At 42.5% G+C, this 15,063-nt stretch overlaps 1 protein-coding gene across 4 annotated transcripts in view; it reads right to left on the bottom strand.

Annotated features, from left to right (window-relative positions):
• Positions 1-15,063, bottom strand: part of CEP162 (centrosomal protein 162) — a 280,487-nt gene that overhangs the window by 4,238 nt on the left and 261,186 nt on the right. For all 4 annotated transcript variants that reach the window (XM_077289793.1, XM_077289792.1, XM_077289791.1 and 1 more), the window contains 2 exons: positions 12,111-12,252; positions 9,889-9,987 (listed from right to left, as the gene is read on the bottom strand). In XM_077289793.1, coding sequence (XP_077145908.1) covers positions 9,889-9,987; positions 12,111-12,252 — 241 coding nt within the window. The remainder of the gene's footprint in view (positions 1-9,888; positions 9,988-12,110; positions 12,253-15,063) is intronic.

The following is a 15,063-nucleotide window of genomic DNA, read 5'->3' as shown; positions in this document are numbered from 1 at the left end:
GGGTCCTAGCGGTTCTGAGACTGTGTTTTTCTGTGACATACTGGGCTTCATGTTAGTGGTAAATTTAGGTCTATAATTTTGCATTTATTTGTGAAAAAATTGTAAATTTGGCTAAAATGTTGAAAATTCCGCAATTTTAACATTTTTAATTTTTATTCTGTTACACCAGAGAGTTATGTGACACAAAATGGTTAATAAATAACATTACCCACATGTCTACTTTACATCAGCACAATTTTGGAAACAAAATATTTTTTTGTTAGGAAGTTATAAGGGTTAAAAGTTGACCAGCAATTTCTCATTTTTACAACAAAATTTACAAAACCATTTTTTTTAGGGACCACCTCACATTTGAAGTCAGTTTGAGGGGTTTATATGGCTGAAAATACCCAAAAGTGATACGATTCTAGAAACTGCACCCCTCAAGGTGCTCAAAACCAAATTCAAGAAGTTTATTTACTTGTCAGGTGTTTCACAGCTGCAGAAGCAACTTGGAAGGAAAAAATGAACATTTAACTTTTTAGTCACAAAACTGATCTTTTAGCAACAATTCCTTTATTTTCCCAAGGGTAAAACAAGAAAGTGGACCCCAAAAGTTATTGTACAATTTGTCCTGAGTACGCCGATACCCCATATGTGGGGGGGAACCACTGTTTGGGCGCACGGCAGGGCTCGGAAGGGAAGGAGCGCCATTTTACTTTTTTAATGAATAATTAGCTCCAATCGTTAGCAGACACCATGTCGTGTTTGGAGAGCCCCGGTGTGCCTAAACATTGGAGGTCCCCCACAAGTGACCCCATTTTGGAAACTAGACCCCCCAAGGAACTTATCTGGATGCATAGTGAGCACTTTGAACCCCCAAGGTGCTTCACAAATTGATCGGTAAAAATGAAAAAAAGTACTTACAGTGGAGCTCCCCCACAAATGACCCCATTTTCGAAACAAGACCTCCCAAGGAACTTATCTAGATGTGTGGTGAGCACTTTGTACCCCCAAGTGCTTCACAGAAGTTTATAACACAGAGCCGAGAAAATAAAAAATAATTTTTTTCCCTCAAAAATGATTTTTTAGCCCGCAATTTTTTATTTTCACAAGGGTAACAGGAGAAATTGGACCCCAAAAGTTGTTGTCCACTTTGTTCTGAGTACGATGGCACCCCATATGTGGGGGGAACCACTGTTTGGGCACACGTCGGGGCTCGGAAGGGAAGTAGTGACGTTTTAGAATGCAGACTTTGATGGAATTGTCCGTGGGTGTCATGTCGCATTTGGAGAGCCTCTAATGTTTCTAAACAGTGGAAACCCCCCAATTCTAACTCCAACCCTAACACCAACACACCGCTAACCCTAATCCCAACCCTAACCACAAACCTAACCCTAACACACCCCTAACCCTAAGCCCAACCCTAACTTTAGCCCCAGCTCTAACTTTAGCCCCAACTCTAACCTTAATTTTAGCCCCAACCCTAACTTTAGCCCAACTCTAACCCTAATGGGAAAACTGGGGCGGGAGGGGGTGATCACAGGGGCAGGGGGGGGGTGATCACTGGGGCAGGGGGCGATCAACGGGGCAGGGGGGGAGATCAGAGGGGCAGGGGGGAGATCAGAGGGACAGGGGGAGATCAGAGGGACAGGGGGAAGATCAGCGTGTAGATCAGTGGGGCAGATCAGCGGGGAGATCAGCAGGGCAGGGGGCAGATCAGCGGGTAGGGGGAAGGGAGCGGACAGCGGGGGGAGCGGAGGGGAGCAGAGGGGAGTAGCTGGCGGTGGCGAAGATGGGGGCAGTGAGTAGGTGGCAGGGCAGCAAGCAGGCACCTCTCTGTTCAGCTTCCACGGACGGCATGAAGCTGGACAGCGAGGTAGCCATGGTTTACTCCGCCCCTCCACATCTGAATGGAGATAGCGTCACATGGACGCTAGCTCCAATCGGATATGGATGGTGGTGACAAAGTGGTCACCAGAGCAATCGTAGCCATTGAGGGGGGCAAAGCCACCCCCCCGGACTAAAGTACAAGTCCCCCTGTTCCTGCAGGTCACGTGAAATTTCAGTTAACCCATTCACCTTACCCGCAGGAAGGCGATTCCGCCATGACGCATACGCTGCATCACAGGTCGGATTGGCACCGACTTTCATGACGCATATGCTGCGTCACAGGTCGGGAAGGGGTTAAACCTCTCTGTTACCTGCTGGTGACTACCCAGTTTGGTTGTGAAGGAGTAGCTCTTTTTTGTGACAGTCTGTGTTTTCTCTTGGAGTTATCTGCATGGTTTTGGTTGTGTGTGTATTTCCTTATCCTCTCCCATTTGGTTGGCTGCTCCTACTGTTGTTCCCTTGTTTTCCACTTCGCTGTTTCATGGGCGTTTTTGTATGATTGCAGTTTCCTTTCATCCCAGTCTGTTATCCCTGTCTTTCCAGTTTGTGTTATCCATTTCATATCAATCCCATACCTCTCTGATTGGGGGAGGGAATAGCTTCAGCGTGCATTCTGAAGCATAGTAAGGTTGGAGACCCAGACCTCTCTACCTTCAATAGTACCCCTCGGACAGTTGCAGGTCCCCTTTCCCTTACTTCAGAGCAGCACATCTTGACAGTAGGGAACAAGTATTATGGTCACTAAATTCCTTTTTTTTCCCAAGGTGCCAATAGCCTAAGTGTCATCCAATTCTTTTTTCCTCAGTAGGACAAGCAACAACTTATTAAAGAGCACATGCATGAAACACAATGAACAATAACCATAAAAGAACCTCAGAAACAAGAAACGTCCTATAGAGCAAGTGATACAACTGTAGAAATAAGAATGATATTTGGTGGGTGCTGTGTACTGCAATAGACAGAACTAGAAAGATTTTTACTGGTTAGTAACAAAAAGCTATTTTTTTGCATGCATGTCTTGGGTGGACATAAGACTGTGGAACATTCCAAAACAGTCCATAAACGTGGATCATTAATGAGAGGATGGTCCAGACTAGTGAACAGTACTGCAAACCTCTGTCACCTAGAGATGGGTCAGCAGATGCAAAAATGTGCATCCTATAAAATTTGAGAAAAGTGTAACGTCATGATCAATGTCTGCTTTAAACACTTAGAAGCCCGAGGCTTTGTGATGAAAAGCCTAAACACCACATCCGCTGAGGTAGAATACGCCGTGATACGGAGGCGTGGCACTTTACTCATTGAAAGGTAGACCACATTTATAACTGACTGGATACGACAGGCGATGGTAACTTTTGATATCGCAAGACTCTGCCAGTGACCCTCTAAAAGTGAAATACAGGGGAAAAAAAAAAAAAAAAAAAAAAAGAGGTCGGAAGGAGCAGGTTTGAGATAAATAAATGTGCAATGTGTGAAACACGTTCCGAATATGAGGTGACTTTTCACTGAAATGAGAAGATGAGGGGAAAAAATTACAGCACAATATGTGGATACCATTTGGGGTAAAAATGAAGATATAGGGTGAAGGACTATCATGTCCTGATGAAAAAAATGTAAAAGCGGACTTACAGAACAGAGCTGCCTCTTCTGACACTCAGCAGGTGGATGTAATGGCCACCAACAACAGATTTTTGAAAAGAATGGGCGCATACAGATACTGAGGCGAAACTAGAAAAAAAGACTTAAAAAAAAAAAAAAAAAAAAAAAAAAAGGAAGAAAGACTGCTGTACTTAAATTGAGATCCTATGGTGCTTTGGATTTATGATAAGAAACATCTCTTTGTAAGAAGGTGTGTAAAGCTAAGTTAGAGACATGTAATAAAATGGAGGGGGTCGAGATCTGTCTCTAATGATTAGATTTTGGCCCAAGACCAGGCCATCCTGAAAGGAGGAAATTAGCCAGAAAAGGTTGAAATGCAAATATTGGTTTTCATACCAACAGAAAAAGTTATTTTATATATGGTGGTAAATCAGAGTCCAGGAAAGTTTTCTTGCCTTAACCCCTTCACCCCCAAGGGTGGTTTGCACGTTAATGACCGGGCCAATTTTTACAATTCTGACCACTGTCCCTTTATGAGGTTATAACTCTGGAACGCTTCAACGGATCTTGGCGATTCTGACACTGTTTTCTCGTGACATATTGTACTTCATGATAGTGGTAAAATTTCTTCGATATAACTTGCGTTTATTTGTGAAAAAAACAAATAATTGGCGAAAATTTTGAAAATTTCGCAATTTTCCAACTTTGAATTTTTATGCCCTTAAATCACAGACATATGTCACGCAAAATACTTAATGAGTAACATTTCCCACATGTCTACTTTACATCAGCACAATTTTGGAACCAAAATTTTTTTTTGTGACGGAGTTATAAGGGTTAAAAGTTGACCAGCAATTTCTCATTTTTACAACACCATTTTTTTTTAGGGACCACATCTCATTTGAAGTCATTTTGAGGGGTCTATATGATAGAAAATACCCAAGTGTGACACCATTCTAAAAACTGCACCCCTCAAGGTACTCAAAACCACTTTCAAGAAGTTTATTAACCCTTCAGGTGTTTTACAGGAATTTTTGGAATGTTTAAATAAAAATGAACATTTAACTTTTTTTCACACAAAATTTATTTCAGCTCCAATTTGTTTTATTTTACCAAGGGTAACAGGAAAAAATAGACCCCAAAATTTGTTGTACAATTTGTCCTGAGTACGCTGATACCCCATATGTGGGGGTAAACCACTGTTTGGGCGCATGGCAGAGCTCGGAAGGAAAGGAGCGCCATTTGACTTTTCAATGAAAAAATTGACTGGAATTGAGATGGGACGCCATGTTGCATTTGGAGAGCCCCTGATGTGCCTAAACATTGAAACCCCCCACAAGTGACACCATTTTGGAAAATAGACCCCCTAAGGAACTTATCTAGATGTGTGGTGAGCACTTTGACCCAACAAGTGCTTCACAGAAGTTTATAATGCAGAGCCGTAAAAATAAAAAATCATATTTTTTCACAAAAATGATCTTTTCGCCCCCAATTTTTTATTTTCCCAAGGGTAAGAGAAGAAATTGGACCCCAAAAATTGTTGTGCAATTTGTCCTGAGTACGCTGATACCCCATATGTGGGGGTAAACCACTGTTTGGGCGCATAGCAGAGCTCGGAAGGGAAGGAGCGCTATTTTACTTTTCAATGCAAAATTGACTGGAATTAAGATGGGATGCCATGTTGCGTTTGGAGAGCCCTTGATGTGCCTAAACATTAAAAACCCCCACAAGTGACACCATTTTGGAAAGTAGACCCCCTAAGGAACTTATCTAGATGTGTTTTGAGAGCTTTGAACCCCCAATTGTTTCACTACAGTTTATAACGCAGAGCTGTGAAAATAAAAATTCTTTTTTTTTTTTCACAAAAATGATTTTTTAGCCCAGTTTTGTATTTTCACAAGGGATCAGGATAAATTGGACCCCAAAAGTTGTTGTCCAATTTGTCCTGAGTACGCTGATACCCCATATGTGGTGGGGAACCACTGTTTGGGCGCATGACAGAGCTCGGAAGGGAAGGAGCGCCATTTGGAATGCAGACTTAAATGGATTGGTCTGCAGACGTCACGTTGCATTTGCAGAGCCCCTGATGTACCCAAACAGTACAAACCCCCACAAGTGACCCCATATCGGAAACTAGACCCCCCCAAGGAACTTATCTAGATGTGTTGTGAGAACTTTGAACCCCCAAGTGTTTCACTACAGTTTACAACGCAGAGCCGTGAAAATAAAAAATCTTTTTTTTCCCACAAAACTTATTTTTTGGCCCCCAGTTTTGTATTTTCCCAAGGGTAGCAGGAGAAATTGGACCCCAAAAGATGATGTCCAATTTGTCCTGAGTACGCTGGTACCCCATATGTTGGGGTAAACCCCTGTTTGGGCACACGGGAGAGCTCTGAAGGGAAGGAGCACTGTTTTCCTTTTTCAACGCAGAATTGGCTGGAATTCAGATCGGATGCCATGTCCCGTTTGGAGAGCCCCTGATGTGCCTAACCAGTGGAAACCCCCCAATTATAACTGAAACCCTAATCCAAACACACCCCTTACCCTAATCCCAACAGTAACCCTAACCACTCTTCTAACCCAGACACACCCAACCCTATTCCCAACCGTAAATGTAATCCAAACCCTAACCCTATCTTTAGCCCCAACCCTAACTGTAGCCCCAACCCTAGCCCTAACCCTAGCAATAACCCTAGCCCTATCACTAGCCCTAACACTAGCCGTAACACTAGCCGTAACACTAGCCCTAACCCTAGCCCTAACCCTAGCCCTAACCCTAGCCCCAACCCTAGCCCTAACCCTAGCCCCAACCCTAGCCCTAACCCTAACCCTAGCCCCAACCCTAACCCTAGCCCTAACCCTAGCCCCAACCCTAGCCCTAACCCTAACCCTTGCCCTCACCCTAACCCTAGCCCTAACTCTAGTCCTAACTCTAGCCCTAACCCTAACCCTAACGGGAAAATGGAAATAAATACATTTTTTAATTTTTTTATTTTTCCCTAACTAAGGGGGTGATGAAGGGGGGTTTGATTTACTTTTATAGCAGGTTTTTTAGCGGATTTTTATGATTGCCAGGCGTCACACACTGAAAGACGCTTTTCATTGCAAAAAATATTTTTTGCGTTACCACATTTTGAGAGCTATACTTTTTCCATATTTGAGTCAACAGAGTCATGTGAGATCTTGTTTTTTGCGGGACGAGTTGACGTTTTTATTGGTAACATTTTCGGACACGTGACATTTTTTGATCGCTTTTTATTCCGATTTTTGTGAGGCAGAGTGATCAAAAACCAGCTATTCATGAATTTCTTTTGGGGGAGGCGTTTATACCGTTCCGCGTTTGGTAAAATTGATAAAGCAGTTTTATTCGTCGGGTCAGTACGATTACAGCGATATCTCATTTATATCATTTTTTTTTATGTTTTGGCGCTTTTATACGATAAAAACTATTTTATAGAAAAAATAATTATTTTGGTATCGCTTTATTCTCAGGACTATAACTTTTTTATTTTTTTGCTGATGATGCTGTATGGCATCTCGTTTTTTGCGGGACAAGATGACGTTTTCAGCGGTACCATGGTTATTTATATCAGTCTTTTTGATTGCGTGTTATTCCACTTTTTGTTCGGCGGTATGATAATAAAGCGTTGTTTTTTGCCTCGTTTTTATTTTTTTTTTCTTACGGTGTTTACTGAAGGGGTTAACTAGTGGGGCAGTTTTATAGGTTGGGTCGTTACGGACGCGGCGATACTAAATATGTGTACTTTTATTGTTTGTTTGTTTTTTATTTAGCTAAAGAAATGTATTTATGGGAATAATAAATATTTTTTTTTTTTATTTATTTAGGATTTTTTTTTTTTTTTTTTACACACGTGGAGAATTTTTTTTTTACTTTTTTACTTTGTCCCAGGGGGGGACATTACAGATCCGTGATCTGACAGTGTGCACAGCACTCTGTCAGATCTGCGATCTGCTGTGCAGGGCTGCAGGCTTACCAGTGCCTGCTCTGAGCAGGCACTCGGTAAGCCACCTCCCTCCCTGCAGGACCCGGATGCCGAGGCCATCTTGGATCCGGGACCTGCGGCGAGGAGGGAGGTAGGAGACCCTCGGAGCAACGCGATCACATCGCGTTGCTCCGGGGGTCTCAGGGAAGCCCGCAGGGAGCCCCCTCCCTGCGCGATGCTTCCCTATACCGCCGGTACACCGCGATCATGTTTGATCGCGGTGTGCCGGGGGTTAATGTGCCGGGGGCGGTCCGTGACATAGTGCCGGATGTCAGCTGCGATATGCAGCTGACACCCGGCCGCGATCGGTCGCGCTCCCCCCGTGAGCGCGGCCGATCGCGTATGACGTACTATCCCGTCGGTGGTCATACGGGCCCACCCCACCTCGACGGGATAGTACGTCTAATGTCAGAAAGGGGTTAAGCATGTCTGCGTGATTTGCTGAGAAAAACAGCTTCAACAGATATAATTTTAAATGAAGTGCAAGTAAGTTCGAGTGGATAACAGAACCCCAACAGAGGAGATCTAATTTGAAGTCAGAACTCTGGAGGTAACCAGATTGCTTGTTCTACCCATTCATGAAGGTATCAATAGTGGACCCACCACTGAAGAAAGTGACTGACTGATAGGTGAAGGAGTGTAGTCTGAGCTAGATAATATTTAGACTTGTTTTACAACATCAGAATTGCTCACTGAGGGGGTGAGTGTGAAACTGGGCTCATGAAATCACAAGGAACTTTGTTAAGGCCATTGTGGCTGTAGCCAAGTTGTTTTTTTGTACCATAAATTGGTAGTACCTGGGACTGTTAGAAAAGTTGGGGAAATGTTGACGAGTCTGGCAGACGGTGTGTGTAGGAATGCATCCTTGATATCTAAGGAGAAGAGAGCTCTTTCTGTTCAAAGGGGTGCACTAACTGTCCTAAAGGATTAAATCTAGAAATATTTAACAACAGACATAGCAGTTGAGCCATCTGAGGTCTAAAACTCAGCACACTAACCCATCGTTTTTGCAGACAAAAAGGTTTGTATAAAAACCATAGAAGCAGTCTGACTGAAACTATTGCCGCCTTCTCCAAAAGAGTTGGGATGGTATGAAACAGGGTGAAAAAAATGGCTTGGGACATGTAAGAAAATTTCATTTTGTAGCTTCATATCCAGGAATCTTGAACAACCAGATATTTTCTGAAGAGAAGATGTCCCATCTCACCCATGATGGGTGGGGGATGCCCTTTGTGCCAAGATGGACTTTACCGAAGTGGATTTGGAGACCTGAAGAAGATGATGCCAGCGAGGAAGACCATTTTTGCAATGAGTCCTCCAGAAAGGCAAACATCTAGATGTTTTGCAAAACTCTTGTTTTTTAAATTCTATTCTTTTGTTTGTTCTTCCTAAAATTCTTACTGTGGGGGAAACACTTTGGGGGCTTGGTTGAGGGTGTCGAAAGGAAACTCCCCTTTGGGAGAAAGACGTCCTTGTTGGTGACAATGAAGGATTCTTGAGTACCACAATAAAGCAGTCGACCAGAGAGGAGAGTTTGGACTGGTCCTCATCAAAATCTGAATCTGAATGGAGGATGAGAGGTGTTCATCTCTATATGAGATGTCTGAGTGGACTGGAGGAAAGAGAGTTTGACAAGACAGGGGATGCGGATATCTGCCTAGAACGTAGGACCGTAGCTGTTTATGGGACCCTCCTGCAGCTGTGACTTCCACATCATCAGAAGGAACGGAAGTGGCAGGATTTAGATGCCTTTGAGAGGGATAACAATCTCAGAACCAGTGTGAGCTAAACAGTGGGGATTGCATGAGAAGGTTTGCAAAAAGATTGCCTTGGGCCAAATTAGTGCACAGGGTTCTGACTGCAAGAACATTTTACCATACAGAAGAAGCATGCAAAATGCATGCATATAGCTGTTCACTGCCTGGGAGTCTTGCCTATGTCTTGACATGTTAATACATAATATAGGCCCCCACACCTATAGCCTTTGATTGGCTGCAGTGGTCATATGTCAGTTTTGACAAAACAGAAAGTACACACACTGGCACTTTACTTTCTGCTCGGTCGTGAAAGACATTTTATCTTTGTAACCAATCAATGACTACAAAGATTACAAATGAGACACTGTTACCAGTGACTGGCTACAGCAATCACAAGCACATCTGGAAAGGACAGAAAGCGCAGGGCAGTACTGGTATAGGAGCTGTGTTGGCTTGTTAGTAAATTTTTTTATTGCATTCTGAGAGGTTATTTTTTAGAAAACCAATTGAGGGCTGGACAACATTCTTAGCATCTGTATTTTTTTTTTAATTTTCATCTGGTAGTAATTGGCTTTGGTCTTTACATTCTTTTTGTGCAGCTATAAAATGTTTGCTTTTTCTTTAAATTAAAATACTGCTGATTTTAATAAAGGTACCTCCTTCTGTAGAGCATCTTCTCTGATTCGTAAAACAGCCAGGGTCTCTCTGTCCTTCTGTAGCTCAACAACTTGCTTTTGGAGGTGCTTTGTGAGGATCTTTAAGAAAAAATGTAAGCAATGTTTTATATTATGGAATGAAACATTTTATGCATGAAACCCTTCCTGCCACAGGAAGTAAGGGTGTGTGTCCACGGTCCAGACTGTTGGCGCTTTGGACAAAGCGGAAAACCCTCTCCGCCCAAAGTGCCGCCCCCTTCTGTACGTGCAGTGATTCCGGATGTGATCATTGCACACATCCGGAATCTCCGCACCCTATACATAGGACCGTTATTTACCTTGTGGAGACGAAGCGTTGCCGCAAGGTAAACAGACATGCTGTGTTCTAAAAAGACGCGCAGCATGTCCGTAAATACAGGGCTGCCGGATACGTGTTCGCACGCATAATGGAGAAGGGATTTCATAAAATCACCTTCACTATGCTGTAACATCTGGACGCTGCGGGTTGAACGCTGCGGTTGTGCACAGCGTTCAATCCGCAGCTATTCCGGATGTAATCCGGCCCGTGGACACATACCCTAACTCTATTACCTTAACTGCCAGTTACTGTATCAGGACGAACAGTTACATCCCAAAGAAGGCAGAAGCACAAGAGTAACCACAACAAGAGTTGGGTGTAACATCCAGCCAATTTTACAGGTCATCGGCAACCTTTGCAAAGCAATTATGGGGTGGCAATGGGTTGCTTTGGCAACATGAGGCCTAAATATGGGCTCTGGGTCTGCCATATACTACAATGTATTAGATCCAACTGGGTATATACTCAAAAACGTTGAAACTGACAAATTAAAATCTCCCCCCAAAAAACAAGTCTTCATATGGATACATCAACAAAGACATTAAAAGTTATGGTTTGTCGGACTCCACGATAAAAAAGTGAAGGGGGAAAACCACTGCTCAGGTTAATAAGCAAATCAGTTCACAGGATCCTGGTCTTGCAATGATGAGGATGTAGCGCTAAGCTTAAAAATCAAAAAGCGGCACCAGAGATCCAGACAGAAGGCTACCATCGGGCGGCCACAAACCACAGAGGTGGCTGCTGGAATGCGGTCTTTTGATTCGATTCGCTCACCTCTAGATGATTTTTTAAAATGGTAATATGTAATCAGGGAGAAAGAAAAGATGTAAGGTTACTACTCCAGTATTTAGTGTTTAGTGACTTGAGCTCCAAGGGCAAATTTATAGGTTTTCTGCAAATATTTAACCCGGTGTTTTTTGTTAACCCCTAGAGACAAAAGCATTTGGGAATAATTAAAACCTTTCGGTCCAGGTCACACCTTGAAGAATTGTAATGGATTTGTGGTGCAGACTGCTAACTGCAAATTTCTGGTAATATACAGTACTATACAAAGGGTGAATGTTTGCGTATTTAAAAACCCATCCTCAAGTAGCAGTAAAAATATGCAGGGAACTAGGTGACAGATTATCACTCCACATTTAACTGTTTAAATGTAATGTATAGGGTAAAAACCACAGCATAATATGTGAAAAATACTACGTGTAACGTGAAGGCAAAGTATGACAGCTGCATCGAAAATTGTTTCTCATGTGTGGACCAAGTCTCTTTTGGACTTATATTGGCAGTTTGCAGCGCTGGAGTCCTGGGTTCTAATCCCACCTTGGACAACATCTGCAAGGAGTTTGTATGTTCTCCCCGTGTCGGCGTGGGTTTCCTCCGGGTTCTCCGGTTTCCTCCCACATTCCAAAGACACGCTGATAGGGAATTTAGATTGTGAACCCCATCGGGGACAGCGATGATAATGTGCAAAAACTGTAACATGCTGCGGAATATGTTGGCTCTATATAAATAAAGAGATTATTATTATTATTATTATAATTTTTAGGTATATTCACAGCTTTTTTAACTTGGAATTTGGAGTCGATCCTGCTTAAAATATTCTTTGAATAAACTTCATATTGATTTAAATGAAAAAATACATCTATATTGCACATCGCGTGTGTGTATTTTTGTTCATTAAAGTGTTATTTTTCAGCGAGTAGGACAGAAAATCAACTTGCCAATTATTAAAATGCTTGTCTGAAAAAAAACCCCTCGAAATTTAACATCTAAAATCAATAGAAAAAGAAAAAATGCCTGATGTGACAAAAACAAACAAAAAAACTAAACAAAAACAGCACATTAGGAAACTACGGTACATTACCTCTTGAGTTGAAAGTGTACTACTTAGCTCAGCCACCCTAGATGAAGAATGTTCTAATGCCTGCTGACAAATTAGCTTTTCCATCTCTCTCTGGTGCGACTGTCTAAGTGAAGCCACCTGTTGAGCTGCCTCTTCTTTTGATCTACAAATCAACATAAAAAGGAATGGATATTATCAAAGTCCAAAACTAAAACAAATAACATACGCACATTTTACAACTAACCTTTCCTACGTTTTCACAGAATTAATTTTATATCGCAGAAAAAGTAAATAATTGCATTTAATTGAAAAATTACCATAATTCGTTTTCATTAGATCATCAGTCTATGAAAAGGAGTTAATTTGTTCAAAAGCTTAAGAATTAAAGATAAAAGACAGATATATATAAGAAAACAAAAATTGGAATAAAGTAGAAAATAATACAATATCAAGCTTATGGAATAAGATGAATTAAGTGACTACATTGTAAAAATGAATAGATGTGGAGAAGCGGTAATATTTTGCTTCTGGCGCCTCAATGAATACAGATGTCAGAAAACACTTATATAGTTATATAGTTATAGTTGACCGATGCACGGTGACACCATTTGCAGCAAGTTGATGCTGCAGCTCTCTGGAGGTGGTCTGAGGATTGTCCTTGACTGATCTCACCATTCTTCTTCTCTGCCTTTCTGATGTTTTTCTTGGCCTGCCACTTCTGGCCTTAACAAGAGCTGTACCTGTGTTCTTCCATTTCCTTACTATGTTCCTCACAGTGGAAATTGACAGGTTAAATCTCTGAGACAGCTTTTTGTATCCTTCCCCTGAACAACTATGTTGAATAATCTTTGTTTTCAGATCATTTGACAGTTGTTTTGAGGAGCCCATGATGCCACTCTTCAGAGGAGATTCAAACAGGAGAACAACTTGCAAGTGGCCACTTTAAGTAGCTTTTCTCATGATTGCATACACCTGGCTATGAAGTTCAAAGCTCAATGAGGATAGAAAACCCAAAAAAGTGCTTTAGTAAGTCAGTAAAAAGTAGGTAGGAGTATTTAAAACAAGAAAATGATAAGGGTGCCCATACTTATGCACCTGTCAAATTTTGTTTGAATGCAGATTGCACATTTTCTGTTAGTACAATAAACCTCATTTCAAGGCAGAAACATTACTGTGTCCAACAGTTATTAGATATATGAAACTGAAATAGCTGTTGCAAAAAAACACAATTTTTATAAAACATTAAGCTTAAGATTAATAGGGGTGCCCAAACTTTTTCATATAACTGTATATAGACAACATGACATTTTTAAGCAACACACTTTGTTTTTCCAACATTTTTCAAATATCTTTGCATTGAGCTTGCTTTTGTTATTCTATCTGCATAGTAAGTTTTATTCTGTTACAGTATCCATGTCAAAAGATTGCTCCTGGTACTGAATCTATGTAGTATACTTGGTACTGGCACTGCATCTACAGTGGATGAAATACATATTGAACATGTCACCAATTTTCAAAGTAAACATTTTTCTAAAGCTGGTATTGACATGAAATTCTCACCAGATGTCTGTAACATCCCATCCAATCCACACAGAAATCAAACTATAGACTTCCATAAATTATGTTATGTGTTGTAATGAGAAAGGGCACAGAGAAAAAGTATTGAACACATGAAGAAAGAGAAAGCGCTTGAAAAGACTAAATAACCATTCAGGGGTAAAGATTATAAGGGCACACTGATTGACCGTGAAACTTGGTGGCTGTAAACTGTGAAAACTAGATTACCTTTAGGTATTAAGATTAGACAAAACCTTATATATCATTATGAATATTTCAATTCTTTGTATATATATATATATATATATATATATATATATATATATATATATATATATATATATATATATATATATACACATACACACACACATATTAAGAAAAATAGGAACAGCACAAATCCTTTACTTATCTTCGGGTGCAAAGCCTCCAGACAACCTGTCCACTGATTGTCCCAAGTCCATACAATTCAAAAAATGCAGGCAGCACTCCATATCCTTTGAATAATGTGCAGGATTTATTCAAACCCACTTGTCTGGGCAACATTTCGGATCTAAATGAGCCTTTCTCAAGGCTTGAGAAAGGCTCATTTAGATCCGAAACGTTGCCCAGACAAGTGGGTTTGAATAAATCCTGCACATTATTCAAAGGATATGGGGTGCTGCCTGCTTTTTTGAATTGTATATATATATATTTATCGGTCGTCCATGACAGCACTACGGAGAGAGGGGATCCGCCCTTCAGGAACAGGAAACCTACAGATACATAAGGGCGGCACCTCTCCCACGCATCAGTTGGTTTCCTGTTCCTGGAGGACAGGATTCCCTGCAGATACGACTTTGTTTCTCCTATCAATACCCAGGCCGGCTGTCCGACCCAGGTAGCGAGGGGGTCTCCTACCTCGGGCAGTGCGGGTCCCTGGAAGCGCCACGGTGGGTCCGGGTAGGACTCCACGACAGTGAGCGGTGCAGGGTGGAGCGACGTCCGGAGGAGGTCCATCTCCAGTGGTCAGCGAGGTGAGTATGCCCCCCCCCGGGGTCCGCTCACCCTCCTGGGCCTCGGTCTTCCCCGCCTCTAGTCCCCGTCGGTGCAGTGCGGTGTGGTGCGGCGCCCTGTGAGCTCCTTTTTTTGTCGGCAGGCCGGGGGTCGGGCGCCGGCTTCTGCCGCTTCCGCCGCTGTGCTGCGGCCACTGGCGGCGGTGGTGTAGCGGCGGGCGGCTAGGGGGTCCGGTGACGCTGTCCCCGGCTTCCGGGTGCGTTCCTGAGCCCTCAGGCCGATACCGGAAGTGACGCGCAGGGGGCGGGGCTAAAACCGGAAGTTGGACGCCGGCCGGTTTTTTTGCAAAATCACCACTGTCCTGCATGCGGCGGGGGCGGGGGTGGGGCGGTCGGAGGCGGGGGTGGGCACGGATTTGCAG

This window comes from Ranitomeya variabilis, chromosome 2 (assembly GCF_051348905.1).
Source record: "Ranitomeya variabilis isolate aRanVar5 chromosome 2, aRanVar5.hap1, whole genome shotgun sequence".
NCBI lineage: Eukaryota > Metazoa > Chordata > Amphibia > Anura > Dendrobatidae > Ranitomeya > Ranitomeya variabilis.
This window is presented reverse-complemented; position numbering and strand designations above follow the sequence as displayed.